Genomic DNA, 15902 nt, shown 5'->3' with positions numbered 1-15902 from the left:
TAATGGGTTAGGGTTTAGAGACAATTGGGCCACATGATCAAATAGATTTTTTTTCTGGTTTTAACTCCTGAGAAAGAATGATATTCATGTTTTCTGTTTTGGTTAATTTTCTTTAAGAACTTCAGATATTTCATTCAGAGTGGGAATTAAGATTTTTCATTGGTGGGAAAAGTTCCTGAGCCAAATAACTTGATGTGTTTTTAATTTAGGAATGCATACAGGAAAAGTGATGATACGATGTATAATTTATCTTAACAAGTATCATTCAAGCCACCGTGAACTGAAAAGTGCTTTATGTCCAGGGCATTTTGTGAATCAAAATTTTTGAAACTGTGATAGTTTCTGATGTATTGTGCAAGCATTTATGTCTTTACACATAGGGAAGAAAAATGAAAAATATGGTTTTATTTTAATAATATGCATTTTTGTCATATGCATGTACATAGTCTAGCCTATGTACGCATTTCTGTGTGGTTAATTCAGAAAGGGGTCGTGGTCCAGACTGTGCAATGCTGGCATAGATTGACAGGTATTTTCATGTTCATTGTTGTGTGCTACTTGTAAGACCAACAGCCAAGTGTAGCTACAAAACCAGAGACTCTCAATGCACCTCTCTCCTTCCTTCCTTCCCTTGCACTCTCTCTGTGGAGCTAACTTTGACCAGGGCAGACCTTGCTCCTTTCGCTTGGATTCTGCCATCCTTCTCCTAACTCAATCACTTTCCAAAGTTGTTCTACCTGTTATTCAGTAAAGCAACAGAGGGTTGACAGCTACCAGACAAGTGAAGTGATACTCTGGAAACGTGCAATAACTGTTGGCATTAAGTTCCACTTACTCTTGCACTATACAATTACAAATGTGTAAAAACACTTTCCAGTGAATTATTAATGCTAAATGGCATTATTAGTGCTAAAGAAGATGCATTGCTGCACAGCACTATCTTTATAGAGTTTACTAGAGGAGTGTGTCCATTTCATGATATTAGTTATATATTTGTCTCAGTTGTATGCTTGTTTCATTTAAAGTAAAGACATGAGAAGTTAATTGTTACTTCTTTCCCAGGCATGCTTTTGAAAAATGGTACTTTTAAAACTGCTAATATATTCATCATAAAACCTAAAAATTCTTTGCAAATCTGTTTGCAATACAATGTTCTTCTGATTAATAACCCTTGGAAATCTGTGCTCATTATACCATAAACATGACCTTTACAAAAACATCATAAAAATCCAACTATAGAATATGCCAGGTCAAAGACTTTTTAAATGTCAAAAAGTGTAAAGCTTTAGAATTTATGTGATTTTTATAATACTTGGCTGAGGCTTGTGTTTTTGCTTAATTTATTTGTTTATGGTGGAGTTTTTTTAAGTCTTTGTGGTCAGAATCTGCTGAGAGACTGTAACCTCGGGAGATAACAATGGGATAAGTCTTAATGCCCTTCAGCAGCTTCTTCCTAGTCGTTCAGTGTTTAGATCCATTTGGTTTGTAGAAACATTTTTGCTGGACCTGATCTGGTAAGATCTAATATGTCTCCAGTGGAGGCTACAACCCACCCAACCTCCCTGCCCAAGCAGGGTCATCCTAGAGCACATCACATAGGATTGGGTCCAGATGGTTCTTGAATATCTCCAGTGAAGGAGACTCCACAACCTCTCTGAATATGTTCCAGTGCTTGATCACCTGCACAGTGAAGAAGTTCTTCCTCATATTCAGATGACACTTCCTGTACATCAGTTTCTGCCCATTACCTCTTGTCCTATTTCTTGGCACCACTGAGCACAGCCTGGCTCCATCCTCTTGACACCCTCCCTTCAGACACTTGTATACATTGATGAGGTCCCCTTTCAGCTGTCTCTTATTTTCTGGCCTGGTGTTACGGCATGGTGGTAGGAATGTTTCTATCCATTTCCAGCTCACTCTAGGCAAGGCAGGATTTTCACTTCCTTGGATTCACTTTCTGACTAACAGAAGTAGGAAGTAGTATAGAACATGAGCAGTGTGGGAAAGAACTGTAGAACAGAGCTGGGAATACATAGTTTGCCAAAAGAAAATAGTGCAGATGTGGACTCACTGGTCAACTCATCTTCCCTCTAGCATTTATGGCAGGGAAGGAATAACAGGTTTTGACATTGTCTTTGCTACTGTGAGATCACTCAAGTCCAAGTGAAAGTACGTTCAGTTGAGTATTACCTTAGAAGGAGAGAAGGATATTGTAGTGCTCAGAGCACTAAATTTGGGGACCTAGAGCTCAGGTCCTTGGTCTGCCATAGATTCCTGTATAAGCTTTGAGCAGGAGAATTATACTGTCTGTCCTAGGTTCCTAGCTAAAAAATGCGGGTAATCTCTTGCCATGTAGAAGTCTCCTGAGAATTAATACTGGAATTGCATGGATAAAAATAAGGCTGCTGAGTATTTAGTATTTGATTTTGTTTTGTAAGACAAATAGAAATTAAAAGTTCCTCCATTCTCAAGAGGGAGAAGAACTAAGGTTGGGCATTCTACTTTGTGTTCTCTGAAGCCATGACTGTCAGTCTTGGGTTGGTACTCGATATGGGCAGCTGATAATAAGCATGGTGGCCAAGTTGGACAATTCCTCATTGTTTCCTTCTACTAGAAACAGCCAGAACTTTACAGAAAGTTGAACATTCATTTTGGATCATTTTATTTTCAGTGATCCAACAGCTTCCAAGAGTGAAAAAAAAGATCCAAATTTGTCTGACCAACTGCAGTAAAAGCCCAAAGGATTCTAAAGAGCTCAATTAGGTAGGTCATGTTTCTGAAATAAAAAGCTTAGTTGCTGCCCTTGTGCAATTTAAAATCCATATAAGATGTGACCCATAGTGAGTTAGAGGAATTCCTTGCTTGACAGTATTAAGTACTGAAGTTCGGATCATTGTAGGTGTTATGTAAAAAAAATAAATATTTTATTTGGTACAGTGTTTTCTTTGGTCCACAGCATATTCTAGATATGGGGTGAAAGAAGTGACATTGTTGACATTATTGTCCCTGTGGCCTGAGGTGTGTAAGGTCTGCACAGTGCTGAGCAGTGCTGATCCTATTCCAACAGACTAGACTTCATTGTAAGCTGGGCCCACCTGTCTATAATGCAGACGAGTAATATAAAGGAACAGGAGGGAATAAGGTAGAAAAAAGGGAGCACAGACCTGAGCTTGTTTAGCAAAGTAAAGAAAATAGTGACAGAAAAAAATGGATATCAGAGTATTCATGAAAATTTGTCTCTGCATTTTCCTGGTCCAGCATCATGATAGTAGTTTCACAGGATTCTACATAATGAAAAAAGAAATATACTCCCCTGTACATCTAGAGGAGTACATTTTCCAATCAAAATTCTTGTATTGGGAGATATGATTTTATATTTTCAAAACTCTAGTATCTATGAAAAAAAGACTGAAAAGAAACTCTATGATACATAGAGTTCTAAAAATAATAATAATAATAATAATTCTTTTTACAAACTAACTCAGTTTGGAGGAATCACAGAAAAAATACTGTCTCTAGACAAAATAATACTTTGAATAGCAGCAAATGACCAGAGCTAATTCAAACTTTCCAGGTGACTAGTGGATATGTTGAAAAATGTTGCCTAAAAATAAACAGTGGGTACTTACTGGTGCCAAACTGGCAGAGGTTTACTTAAAAAAAAAAAAAAAAAAAAGGAAGAGAAGAAAAGATGGAAAGAGATTTGAAAGTATTTTTGTAATGAGTCATTTTGAATTGTTTGGGTTTGGATGTTTGAAATTTGCCAATATTTAAATAACAAAAATGGTTAAGTATCCAAATAGGAACTATAGGATGTCATTTTGGTTGAAAGAAAAGTTTCATCTGACACAATGGTGGTTTTTTCCTCCCTAATTGTCTTTATTTTTTGGTTTGGCCAGTGAACTGCAAAAAATCAATTACTCACAGCTGAGACAGTGTTGCATTCATCCTCTTCAAAGTGACTAGCCACTGTTAGCATTACTAACAGCAAAACCTCTGAAAGGAAAACTTGTATGGCCACACAGCACACTTTACCCTCAAACTGTCTCAGGAGAGTCAGCAGCATCAAAACTGGTGTTGTTGGAGCCCTGTTTTGAGAGCTCTTCTTTTCTAGTGGGTTTCAAATACTTAATACAGTCTTTTTTTTCTTTTTTTTTCTGAAACTAAGAGGGATTATATGTAACAGTATTGTGTTTAAATGGGGATATCCAAATTTTTAAAATATTTTTGAGATTATTATATAATGAAAGCACTCTCTAAAAAGTCCGTGAACAATGCAGAAGCCAAAAAACACCTTAAAATCCTGATTTCCCCTTCTTAAAAAAAAAAAAAAAAGAAAGAAAGGAACAAACCCCGAACACGCACAAAACAAAAGCCCTTACAAGGATCTAAGTTCTAACACTATAAATGTTCAGAACTTAGATTTTCTGAGCAGTAAATTCTCCAGAAGCACAATGTCATTTGTTTACACCTAATCTCCTTTCAATTTATATGGAATAATATGTAACCTATTAAAAGAACTAGTTTAGTGATTAGGTGAGGCTCATTTTGCCATGTCAGGTTAGATCATTAGTACTACTTTTTATGGAACTGAATTTACCTTTAAAGGGACAATACAGCAGTTTTTAAGAAAAGTATCTCTTAAAAAAATGAAGACTGCCATACAGTGATAAAAGGGAGTACCCTAGTGACTACAGGCCATGACAGATTACATTAAACTAATTCCTAAAAGCCAGATTTACAATACATGTTGCATTGTCTCTGTTATATTTCAAAGAATGTTGTTCTTTTGGTTTTGGATGTCTTAAAATTTCCTATTTTATCAAATTCTCTGAAGACATAAATGTGATATCCAATAGTTTACATCAAGAGCATTATTCAACATCACTAGCCTACTATTCTTAAACGCCTGTGACTTTATTGTCTTTTTGAAGAAAATCCTTCCAAATATACCTTTTCTTTGGCCCACTGAAAAACTTAATTCATAATGAATTAAAAATTCTAACTGATGTTGAGTTATCCAAATGTAGGTTTATGTACATTTATAAGCTAGAACATGAGCTCCCCACATATCTCTTCCCTTTTATATTTTAAAATAACCTGAGTCAGTGTTCTTGAAAATTTTCTAGGAAAAAATCCTTGTTTGGCTTGGGCTCTCTAGGATACATTTTGATGCTTACTGCATGTGAACTGTCAGGTATTAGGATCCTATATAAAAAATATTAATGATATCTTTTGAAGTCATCTTTTAAGTGGTGCTTTCCCGGGTTCTCCACTGAGTCATACCAGCTGGAAGGTTCTCTGAGCTTCTGCCAAGGTAAAATGTGAGTATTGTTTTGATCTCAAATAAGTTATCATGGAAATGTTGAGAGAGGTGTGAGATGGGGCAGAAAATATGGAAATATCCATATCTTGGAAAAACTACATTATGATCCTGCAAACCAACTCAGACTCCAGGAAGGAAGGGAAATTGGAGTTTAGTGTCTTTGCAGTATTCAAAATGGCTATACACATGGCCAGAAGGAAAAAATTGCAAAGTAACAAAGGACTGAAAATGGAATTCTGCAGAGATTTGCTTTTTCACTGAGTGTTTATGGTGGTAATAGTGATAGAAGAACTGCGAAAGATTTAGATTAATGGGGTATTAGTTTAGGAGTTCCTGCCCAGTTTACATACCTCTGCATTTTTGCAAATGCATTGCAAAAAATTATCTACATTTTTGCGTCTGCAAAATCTGGGCTAGCTTCTTCCTTAGGAGAGACTATTTGATAATAGATCTTGTGATTCCTTTTCTGGAAACTAGACCTGCAGTTGAGTTTAAAAGGATTGGGAATGAGAGAGTGCATGAGGAAAAACTATGCAGGAAAAGAAGTAACATATCTTTCTCTATAGCCAAGTCACAAATATAGCAATATGTAGTAGCCAAATTGTTGAGCTGTTTGTTAGGGAACTTGAGGAACAGGGATCTTGATCTCCTTGAGAAAAATTAAGAAAACTTACTATTTATTATCCTATATGTAAAAACCTCCCTGCTCTATCATGTCTATTTACTCTAACACCATTTTCTTTTGTTTCCTTTGTGCATATTCAGTCTTTGTGGTTCCCTTAATCCAGATTTCAGAGTCAGTACTTACAGCTGTTTATACTCGTTACCTAAAACTGATCCAAGGAATATTTCAGGTGAACTGGGCACAGAAATTTTTATGGGAAGGTTTTTTTATCAGTAAATGCTATTTCATTGAAAGCAAAATTTCTGCCAGAAGGTGTTAAATTTGGTAAAGAACCGTGACCCCCCAAAAAATCTCTAAGATGAGATCAAAACTTTAGCATTTTTAAGATATATGGTTTCTTTTTTTTGATATGACTTCTCATTTTAAAATCTATTTTCAATTCCATAGTGAAACATGGTTTTTAAAGTCACAGTGGGGGGGGGACAGGATGGACATAAGTACTCATACACATTCTGACTCAAAACAAATAAAATATGGCAGTTTCTTGTGGAATGCACAGTTTGAGGTGGAACCTGCAGGAATCATCTGTTCATCTGCTTTTGTCATATTCCCTTGGTTTAGGCAAGAAAGGTGTTGTGGTGATGAAGTTCATATTACTAGTGGTTTCAGAGGGAGAACCGCTTGAGTGGGATCTGCCACCAAGAGCATGAACCTCATGCTAGACACATGGCTTTGTACCACATAGGCTATCTGTGCCTAGAACATAACATTGTATTGCAATCCAGATTACCCAGGGTAGGGAAAAATGTCTAGTCCCAGCTGGAGACACAGAACTGCATCCATATGTAAAAATACACAGTTTGGTTGATGCTGGGGAAGTTCTCAAAAACGGTCTCAATGTGATATAGGAAGTTGCAAAGATTTGTGGCGAGCTTTTCTTCAAACATGTATGCTCACACTTACCTTGGATGTACTGCCACTGCCTCTGTCCAAGAGATTATCTTACCTGTGTTTTAAATTGCCTGAAAATTGAAGAAACAAATGATTGCTTCAAATTTGGTCAAAATGCTGAGCTAATTAATCTTCTAAGTTGTATTATTCTTGTGCTTACTACAAAGAAAATTAAGGTAAAAATATTAACACAAACTTCTCAAATGTCTAAACATTCACCTCCCATTTAAAATCTGATGCCTTTTTCTCTTTAGAGTTTAGTGTTTAGACTATGGCATCAATAACTTGTAACACTGGAATTAGAAAATACATTAGTAACCTCCCATTTTAAGTAATTGTAACACCCTACTTATAAAATGTAATTCCATTTTGGGGGGACTATTATGTGTCTTATGGGCCTGTCTTAAGTCAGGCCATGTGTGCACCTAGTTTTTGACAAGGTTATCTATGTGAACTTCAGGTAATAATCATACAGAGCATCAAGCACAGGCTGTGGACAAAACCCACCAGTGTTGTGGGATGATACCCTAGTTTTGTTGGTCATTGTTACCCAAACCTTGCTGGAAGGAAGTTTGTAAAAAGGCTGACATTGAACCTTCATCTTCATTTTGTTGATCGGCAGTGTTCCTTGTGCATAGGGAAATCTATGGAGGTCTTTGTGTAGAAGCTTATCATACAGAACACCAAAACAGTTTTAAGTAATCTTTATGGTTCCTCACTGGGATCCAATGTTCAGTAACACTTGGAATTTATCTGTTTGTGCTCTTCAAGAACTCTTCCCAGTGGGCTTCTACCCCCTCTCCATCCCTCTGCTAATGGATTAGGTGGGAAATAGTTAACAATGGTGTTCTCAAAGGTTGTCCAAAGGTTCATCAGTTAAGCTGAGTCACATAAATGGTTTCCATTGCTTCAGCTTTTCTGCTGTGGATTCTAGACTACAACTCTGTGCATGTTAAATGGAAAGAAAAGCTAATTTTTGAAGCCATAAGCATTAGAGAATTTCTTGCAAGCAAAAGCTCAAATTTCATGATGCCGCTCACATGCTCCATCATTAAGGGACGTGTCTGACACTATTGAAAAAACAGAGAGCAGCTGTGCTCCTGAACATACTAATTTTCTGTGCCACTGTAGCCAGGACTGTGGTAGATTTTAAACTCTGTTCCAGAGGCTCTGAGTCCCAACCAAGGTCCTGCAGAGCTGGCTGAATTTTTCCATTTAAAGCGTGTTCTCGTCCCTAGATGACTTTGCGTTGCACTGGCTGGCAGCAGCAGGTGCGTGAGTGCCGAGTCATGCCAGAGGGAAGGATCACAGAATAGAAATATTTCATCCTTCATGGCTTGGTATCCTAGAAAAGTATGGGATACCACTGCTGTTGCTCTACGTAATCTGAACCTATGAGGCCCACCTCCATAGCACTGAGATAATACACCCAGTAAGCTGTGTCCCCAGGCACAGCTGATATTTCTCAGTCCAGTTTCAATTTGCATTTGTGAGTTATAAAGTGTTTAATCAGCTTCTAATTCTTTGCTATTGCCAGGAAAATGCTCACCTCTAAATTTCTGTGTGATTCTGTACAATCTCAGGTGCAATCTGGAGACTTCTTATTAAGATGTTTTCTTTTTTTTAATAGGAGTGACTTCTTCACTTCATGGTCTGTAAAAGCTTTACATGAGAAAAAATAAGTATTTCCAGTGTGTAAAAAAAAAATCCTTTATGGGTCTTTTCTATTCAGGAGGGGTGTGATTGGCATGGTCAACACTACCTTATCACCATTCTGACCTGTTAAATTTATTTTTACTGTGTTTTTGTAATAATGCCATGGGAATGGAGCAATTGTGAAACCAATGGCAACCATGAAACACCTTGACGATTCTATGCTAGTGAGCTGTGGAAATCAGAGCTGCTCACTCTCTGTTTTTCTGTTACCTATATTCTCAGCTGCTGCATTAAAAGAGTGATTTCTTATATACTTGCATTGAGGTAAAGGTAGAAATTACTCCAAAAATGGTAATTACTCTAGGGGAAAAAATCTATCATGAGACTCAAGCGAACCCTAATCCAATACCTTTAATTTACTAGTGAGTAAGGTTTTTCTTCCAGTGATTCTTAGTGAAACGCTTCACAAAGGCGCTGAAAGTTGGCGAAAAATACAGTCTTTCAGAATTTGGCTCCAGCTGATTTTATACCTAGAAGCATAACTTTGAATGATCTTCTGCACTGGTTAATTGAATCCTGTGTTGTTAGCCACCAATTAGATGCATAAAATGACAAACCTTGTTAACAGATTTGCTGGCCAAATACAGAGAGATCCCATATATCATTTTGACTACTTTATATTTGGGCTCTTAAAGAATGTATATAACTTGTCTAATGAAGTGTCTGTGTGTATGAGAGGGAAAAAAGAAACAGATTTTGGATCTTTCCCTCTGTTGATCTGTCTGGCTGTATCTCTGTTCAGGGAGTGGGGTAAAATTCCCCTTACATTTTTTTTTTACTGTTTCTTGGACTCTTACCAGAAGGTTTTTACAGTCTGTTGCCTGCCTCTCAGATTAGAAGAACACTGGCATATTTTAACAGTTTCCTAGGATCCAAATAGTCTTTAATTAACAGGGAATTGATGGTTTGGAGTGCCACCAAAACATAGGAGACATTGAAAGGAGAGAATGAGCTTGGATCCTTCCAGCTTTTGGCAAGGGACAAACAAATAAGCAAAATAGGGTCCACTGCAAACAGGTAGCGACTTATTAGTATGCAAGGAGATTTCTTCATTTGCATTACATTCCCACAGAGCTGGTGGTTAGCTGGGAGGAGCTTTCTGCTGCACAGAGGCTGAATGAGCTCCACCCCTTGCAAAGAGCAGAAAGTGTTCATCCGTACCTTCCCACAAACAGAATTTTGGTGGCTATTGAAGCTGTCTGGATTTTTAGATTTGTATCGATCAACTGTTGAGGCGACAAGGTATGTCATGTTTGTGAGATTTATGTTGAAACTGAAGCTGTTGGCTCCATGAGCGAGCATTTAATTAAAAAATCGGAAGTCTGCAAATGACATGACTTTTGCTGAGCTGAAGTTGTTGTTTTTCTTTTGGAGTAGTCTGCCTTTGTAGGGTTGAGCAACAGGGTGGGGATGAAGCACTGAAATTACAGGAGAATGAGACTAGCTGAAGCTCTAAAGGGACGTCAGTTGTATGCTGGACTATTGTTCTAGATAATCCATGGAAATAAATGGTCTGTGAGCTAATTTTAAAAAATGATAGACTGACACCTGAAGCAATTACTGACAAAGAATTGTTACCAATAGTCACTGAGTCAGCTATGCTTTTTTCAGTTATGCAGTAATTTGTGGACTAATAAAAATGTATTTGTTTGATCCAATATTGGCTTTTCAATGTTTTTTTTTTTGTACTGATTTCCCTCCCTCCAACCACAGCACTTGCTGAATGCCTTCTGTCTCTTTGTACATGCAGGTGGCACATGCCAGAGCCCTGCTCTTCCAGCCCTAGTGCGTCCTCCTGCACCACCTTTGCAGCCATCGCTGGATATTAAACCGTTTCTTCCATTTCCTCTGGACACTGCTGCAGCAGTCAATCTCTTCCCCAACTTCAATGCAGTAAGTACACTCCTAACAGTATGGTCCCCCTCAGTGAGCCACAGCTTCCACGGAAGACTCAAGAGGGCACAAAGTAGAATTTTATGTACTCTATTAAAGCTGGAATATCCTCTCCCTTACTGAGGGCCAAATAGCTCTTTCAGGCACACTGCTAGGCCATAAATTAAAGCCTACCTGAGTTTTAGTCAGAAGTAATGTAGGAGGAAAAATTATATGATCCCAAGTGACACAAAAAAACGTTTCAGGCCATATTTATTCCCAGGGCTTGTGAGTTTCCCACTGTAATTTAGGACGTGAAGAGTTTTGCTAACTTACAGTGTACTGCAACTCTCAGAGAGTGAAAGTTTCAGAGCGATGGTATTCTACATCTCATCTCCAACAGCATTCCTGAGAAATACTAAGAATTTACAGGGGCTACAAAAGCAAATGCTGTCAGGGCAATTAAAGTAAGAATGAGAAGAGTGTTAGCTGATATGTGAGGTATTCAATGAAAAACAATCCAGGGTATTTTTTTCAGGTTAAGATATGTTTTTTCTCAAGTCTTAGGTTTAAATCTATCTTAGAATATATTTCTCTTTAATAATTTTTTTTACTTAGTCCTGCTATGTATGATGATAGAAATCTTGTTCATCCTTAAGTATTTTAATTATACTGCTGACATATGTCATGAATGTTTCAGTTTTCCTGTTTCTGTCTGAGATAATTTATGCTCTAAAAGAAAAAAAGCCTATGTTGGTTTTATGTAAATTTTGACTTTATAGAATTACGCCCCTTTTTAATTTTATGTACTCTTAGAAATTTCTTTCCTTATGTACATATACTAGATATAGAAAAAAAAACCCTTAAGAACATGTGCTTACCTACTTTGAGAGACAGAGAGGGATTGGAATTTGCCATACCAAAACAATTCTAATTGACGTGCAGAAATCTTAATCACAGTAATTAAGAGTAGTAAAAGAACTAGAATGGGTATTCTAGTAGCAATTTGTCATAATCAATAGCAGATTTCCATAACTAATTGTTCATTTTTTACCTTTCATGAATGTTCACTTTTCTTTCAACTAGTTAAAATTAACTAATTGTCAAAACTGTACAGTCTTGAATTCAAGTAATTCACAGCATTAATAAGAATCAGAGAAACTATAACTTCAACTCTTAAAACACAGAGAAACAATATTTCAAAGAATTGCTACTACAAAAAAACCTTTTCAAATTTTAAAAAGTGTGCAGCAAGGTTTTAAAAAGTGCTGGTTTTAACCAAGATACTGATAACTCATAATGAAATGGATAAAACTTTAAACTTGTTTAGTGTGCTTTAGGGTTGGGGTCTTATAACCAGTTGTGCTTTGTGATCACTGTTTGTAGTCAATGCAACCGGCTGAATTTTTAAAAGATGTCTACTAGAATTTCTGGTATTTTTTTCTCAGGATTTTCCATAGTTCAGAGTCTTCAGATTGTTTTGTTGATTGTTTAACTCTACATAATTGAAATGGAATGTAATGATAAATTTTAATAATTGTTAACCTTTTGTTCTTCCATAAATTTCCACTTTCTTTCCTGTTGTACAGACTGCTTGGTTACTCTAATTATTTTGAAGGAGGAGTGGAGAAGTCATGTTTGTATTAATTTGGAAGTAAGAAAATATAAATAGACTCGTATCAAAACCCTGTTTTTCCTGAACATCATCTTAGTATCATATTACTTGGTATAAGCACTGTTGTTGCACTTTATTATAGACTCATAATCTCTTCAGTTTTTCAGTAAAGTGAACCTAGGTTTGAGGAGTGAGACTCACAGCCCTTTTAACAGCACTCCGAAGTCTGTTCACATGCAAAGTATTGCTTCCTCTGATGTGTGGCCATCTGCCAAGTCTACCTTTGGCAAATATGTTGATCCTGAGTGTGAGGATGCTGTCAACAGAACTACCTTGCTGCTCATAGTCTTCACATTGCAAAGTGACTTTTGCCTCGTCATATGTGCTGACATGCAGCATCATCCTCAGTGTTCCCATTTTCTTTGTGAACAGTACATTATTGAATGCTGCTATGTTTAGCTCATATGCCAGAGCTGGTTAACAACAATCTACAAATGGATAGACTAGCTGAGTAGTTTTGCATATTTCCAGAAATTCTTTCCAAGCTCATGAAACTTTTGGGGACACATCAGCTCCTGAGCATTATCAGCCCGAGGAGAAGGTAAACCAGGTGTCATATTAAACTTTAAACAGAATGTGTGACAGGAGTTTCAGTATGTGAATGTGAGACAGAAAACAAGTGTTTAATCAAAAAATGATCTTTGTAGATATGCTTGTTCATGAACAATTGCAGCTGTTGATAATGCTTTATCTTCATTGACTTCACTGACAATCCTACGCAGTATCAGTGGATAATCATTTTTGCTCTATAGCTAAAACAAGATCAAGCAAGTGATCAGTAAAAGAATACCTGAACTGGAGGTTCTCTCTTGTATATTCAATAAATTAGCTTTACCCTTGATTGAGACATCAGGGTCATAGATTGTGTCATAGGAAATGGATTTCTAAAGACCTCTTCACCCTAGCGCAATTTCACGGGAACTAATGAGTTTGGCAGCATGTCCAGACTACTTGCCAAGAGGCTAGAGTGCAGTCCAGAGTTCTGGCCATTTACTGGCCACTTTTCAACAACCTTCTTATGAAAACAGCATGATCAAGGTGAAAGTTGAGTAAAAATTGAGACATGTTTCAGAGACAATAAGTGGTCTCTGGTTATGGCAATCTTAACTCAGATTGAGAGTTTGGTTGTTATAGACATAGGCATCTGAGCTAATCAGCCTAAGTTTCCTCACAAAATATAATGGAGAAAAATCATAAATTTCTCCAACTTTTTAAATGGAGAAAAATGCATAACAGCATCTTGCAGTACAGTCACCCTATATGTATACTTTGGTGTGAGATGAAGTGAGCCCTGAAAGTTCTCATTCATCTCTTCTGACTACAATGTGGAATTGGCTCCGTTGCATCTGCATTAATATGAATCCCACATTATGGACAGGTCACAAGCTATTCACAGCTCATATATTAAATTCCAGTCAGAACTCAGATGACAGAAGTGCTGACATTCTATTGTATGTTTACAGAGGAATGCTCTCATTTCAGTTATGCTTCTAATTTTATCTAAAGACAATCTTGAGGGAATTTGAGGATTCAGATGAACTGGATAAAAATATTAGGAGAGATGAAAGCAAAAGTAACTTACCAGTGGTGAATCTCAGACACATACATAAGAACTAATAGATAAAACCAAATACTGATTTTAAGAATTGCAAATAATAATAGTAAGGTGTATTTTATAACATTTTTACTCTATTTCAGTTTATTACAAACATAAGATTACTTTCTTTGTTACTGATGATTTTGCTCTAAAACTAGCTCAGTTTTTTGCTGGCTGCCTCTGAAGAAAACATTCAGCACTGGTTTCCACAAAGACAAAAGCTTTCATCAAAAAAGAGACTAGAAGAGATAACATGGGGCATCCAAGCTTTTATCAGGAATATCTCTGGACACTGAGTAGAAGGAAAAGTAAGAAGTGAGTAACGTGAGAAATGGCAGGAAGATAACGTGAACCTTTGAACCATTCAGTTTCAGGAGGAACATTTTCTATTTATACAAGGAAGTATAAAGCAAACATAGCAATTAACAATCTGGTTAGCTGAACGTTTGTAGGTGCTATGCTCTTAATTGTGAAGCAAATGGGTACCCTCAAGTCACAAGTAAAAGGAAATTGTAACAACACAGCAGTTTAAACTGAAAACAGCCCACTGTTGCAGGCCCTGAAGAATCACAAGTTCATTTCGAGTTTATCTGATCTAAAAAGGTGAATCAACTGTATGGGATTTAAATGGCTAAATTTTGTTGAATGAGAGAAACTATGACTATAAACAATGCTTATGTAGCTTTTTAAAATATAATTTGAAGATTCTTGAGTAATGGAAAAATAATTAAATTGTTGTTCTGAAAAATATTTGAGATTGTTTAGCAAACACTTTTTATGCTTCTGCATTTTCATCTGCAGAGGGATAAGCTGTAAGCCTGTGTGTTTCTAGGATTTAGTTCTTGGAGATACAAAGCTTTAGCATTTGTATTAAATATGGGTGAGTGCATGTGAATGTGCATATGTGGTGTTTCTGTTAATTGCAAAGAAATTTCACAAAGCATCAAAGTATAGAAGTTAATTAACTTGTAGGAAAATACTGGTATAAGGCTCTGGTCTAAGAAGAAATGTTTAATTTTGCAACACATCAACATCAACCCTAAGCTGATGGACCCTCCCACGGAAAAAAATCTCACGTAGATCTTTTTTGTAGTCTCCAAAGCACAGATACATCAGAAACCGGGTTTTGTTTATTTCTGAAGCTCTCAGAGTTATATATTTCAACCTCCCGAGAGACAGAATTTAAAGTTTAGAAATCCAAGACATTTACCATTACAAGGTGGAAAATCAGACAATGCATTGCACTCCTTGTTGTTTATTCTTTGAAGTATATGCTGACCATTTTCCTGAAAAATTTCTAAAAGGTATTTTATCACACTTTGTAGACTGTAGTATGAGCATAATCAGTAATGGAAGAGGTATAAAATGTAGAAGATCTGAATAAACGCTTATAAGCAGAAAGAGTAATGTTGCTTGAAAAGCTCCATCCCTAACTCTAAATTAAAGGCTTGTTGCCAGTGGAAAGGTTCCCAAATAAGCATCCTTTGGAAAGAAACATATTTACAGTTTTGACTAGAAATGTATGACTTGGAAGAGCAGAGACAATGTCAGAGCTGTATTAAACATGGATGGAAAATGAATATTACTCTACAGACTTCTTTCTCATGATTCATCTGTATAATCCTGGTTCAGTTCCCTGATTTTCCTGTTTGTTTGTTCTATGCCAATAGCCCCAGGTGTAATATTAAGAGCTTCATATTTCACCTTCCCCTGGTAAAGGCTTACCATATGGGAAAGGAGGAGAAGTAAACAGTGTCCATTGCCTATAGGTTATGGCTCCAGTGGCAACTCAGGTTAAAGTGCTAATGTGGTACTCCTTGCTTCCTGAAAACCAGCCTGTGCAACATCCTAGCAGCTTTGAGGGCAGCACAAAGGCTGCACTCCCTATTTATAGAGGTGAAGCTTGTGTATTTAGTTATAGTTTTCTTCTATTGTGGCCAGACAGCTGATAGAAATGGACAATGTAGAAAACCTGCTTGCTGAGAAGTATTTCTGGGAAGAGTTATGCCAGGAAATGTGGAGAAAACCTGTCAGAAAGCTACCAGAAGAGATTTTAAAAATCTCTACCTTAGGCTCTTGTCCTGGATAGTTATTTTATCTAGAAGAGAGATATGTGCTGCAGAAATGATGTGCCAATTTT

General features: G+C 36.8%; 1 protein-coding gene across 3 annotated transcripts in view; it reads left to right on the top strand.

The window, feature by feature from the left end:
• ZNF385D (zinc finger protein 385D) overlaps positions 1–15902 on the top strand; it is a 423880-nt gene that overhangs the window by 276028 nt on the left and 131950 nt on the right. For all 3 annotated transcript variants that reach the window (XM_027675374.1, XM_027675376.1, XM_027675375.1), the window contains one exon: positions 10369–10511. In XM_027675374.1, coding sequence (XP_027531175.1) covers positions 10369–10511 — 143 coding nt within the window. The remainder of the gene's footprint in view (positions 1–10368; positions 10512–15902) is intronic.

The sequence above is a fragment of the Neopelma chrysocephalum genome, unplaced genomic scaffold (genome assembly GCF_003984885.1).
Source record: "Neopelma chrysocephalum unplaced genomic scaffold, ASM398488v2 Primary Assembly neopelma1_26, whole genome shotgun sequence".
Classification (NCBI taxonomy): Eukaryota; Metazoa; Chordata; class Aves; order Passeriformes; family Pipridae; genus Neopelma; species Neopelma chrysocephalum.
This window is presented reverse-complemented; position numbering and strand designations above follow the sequence as displayed.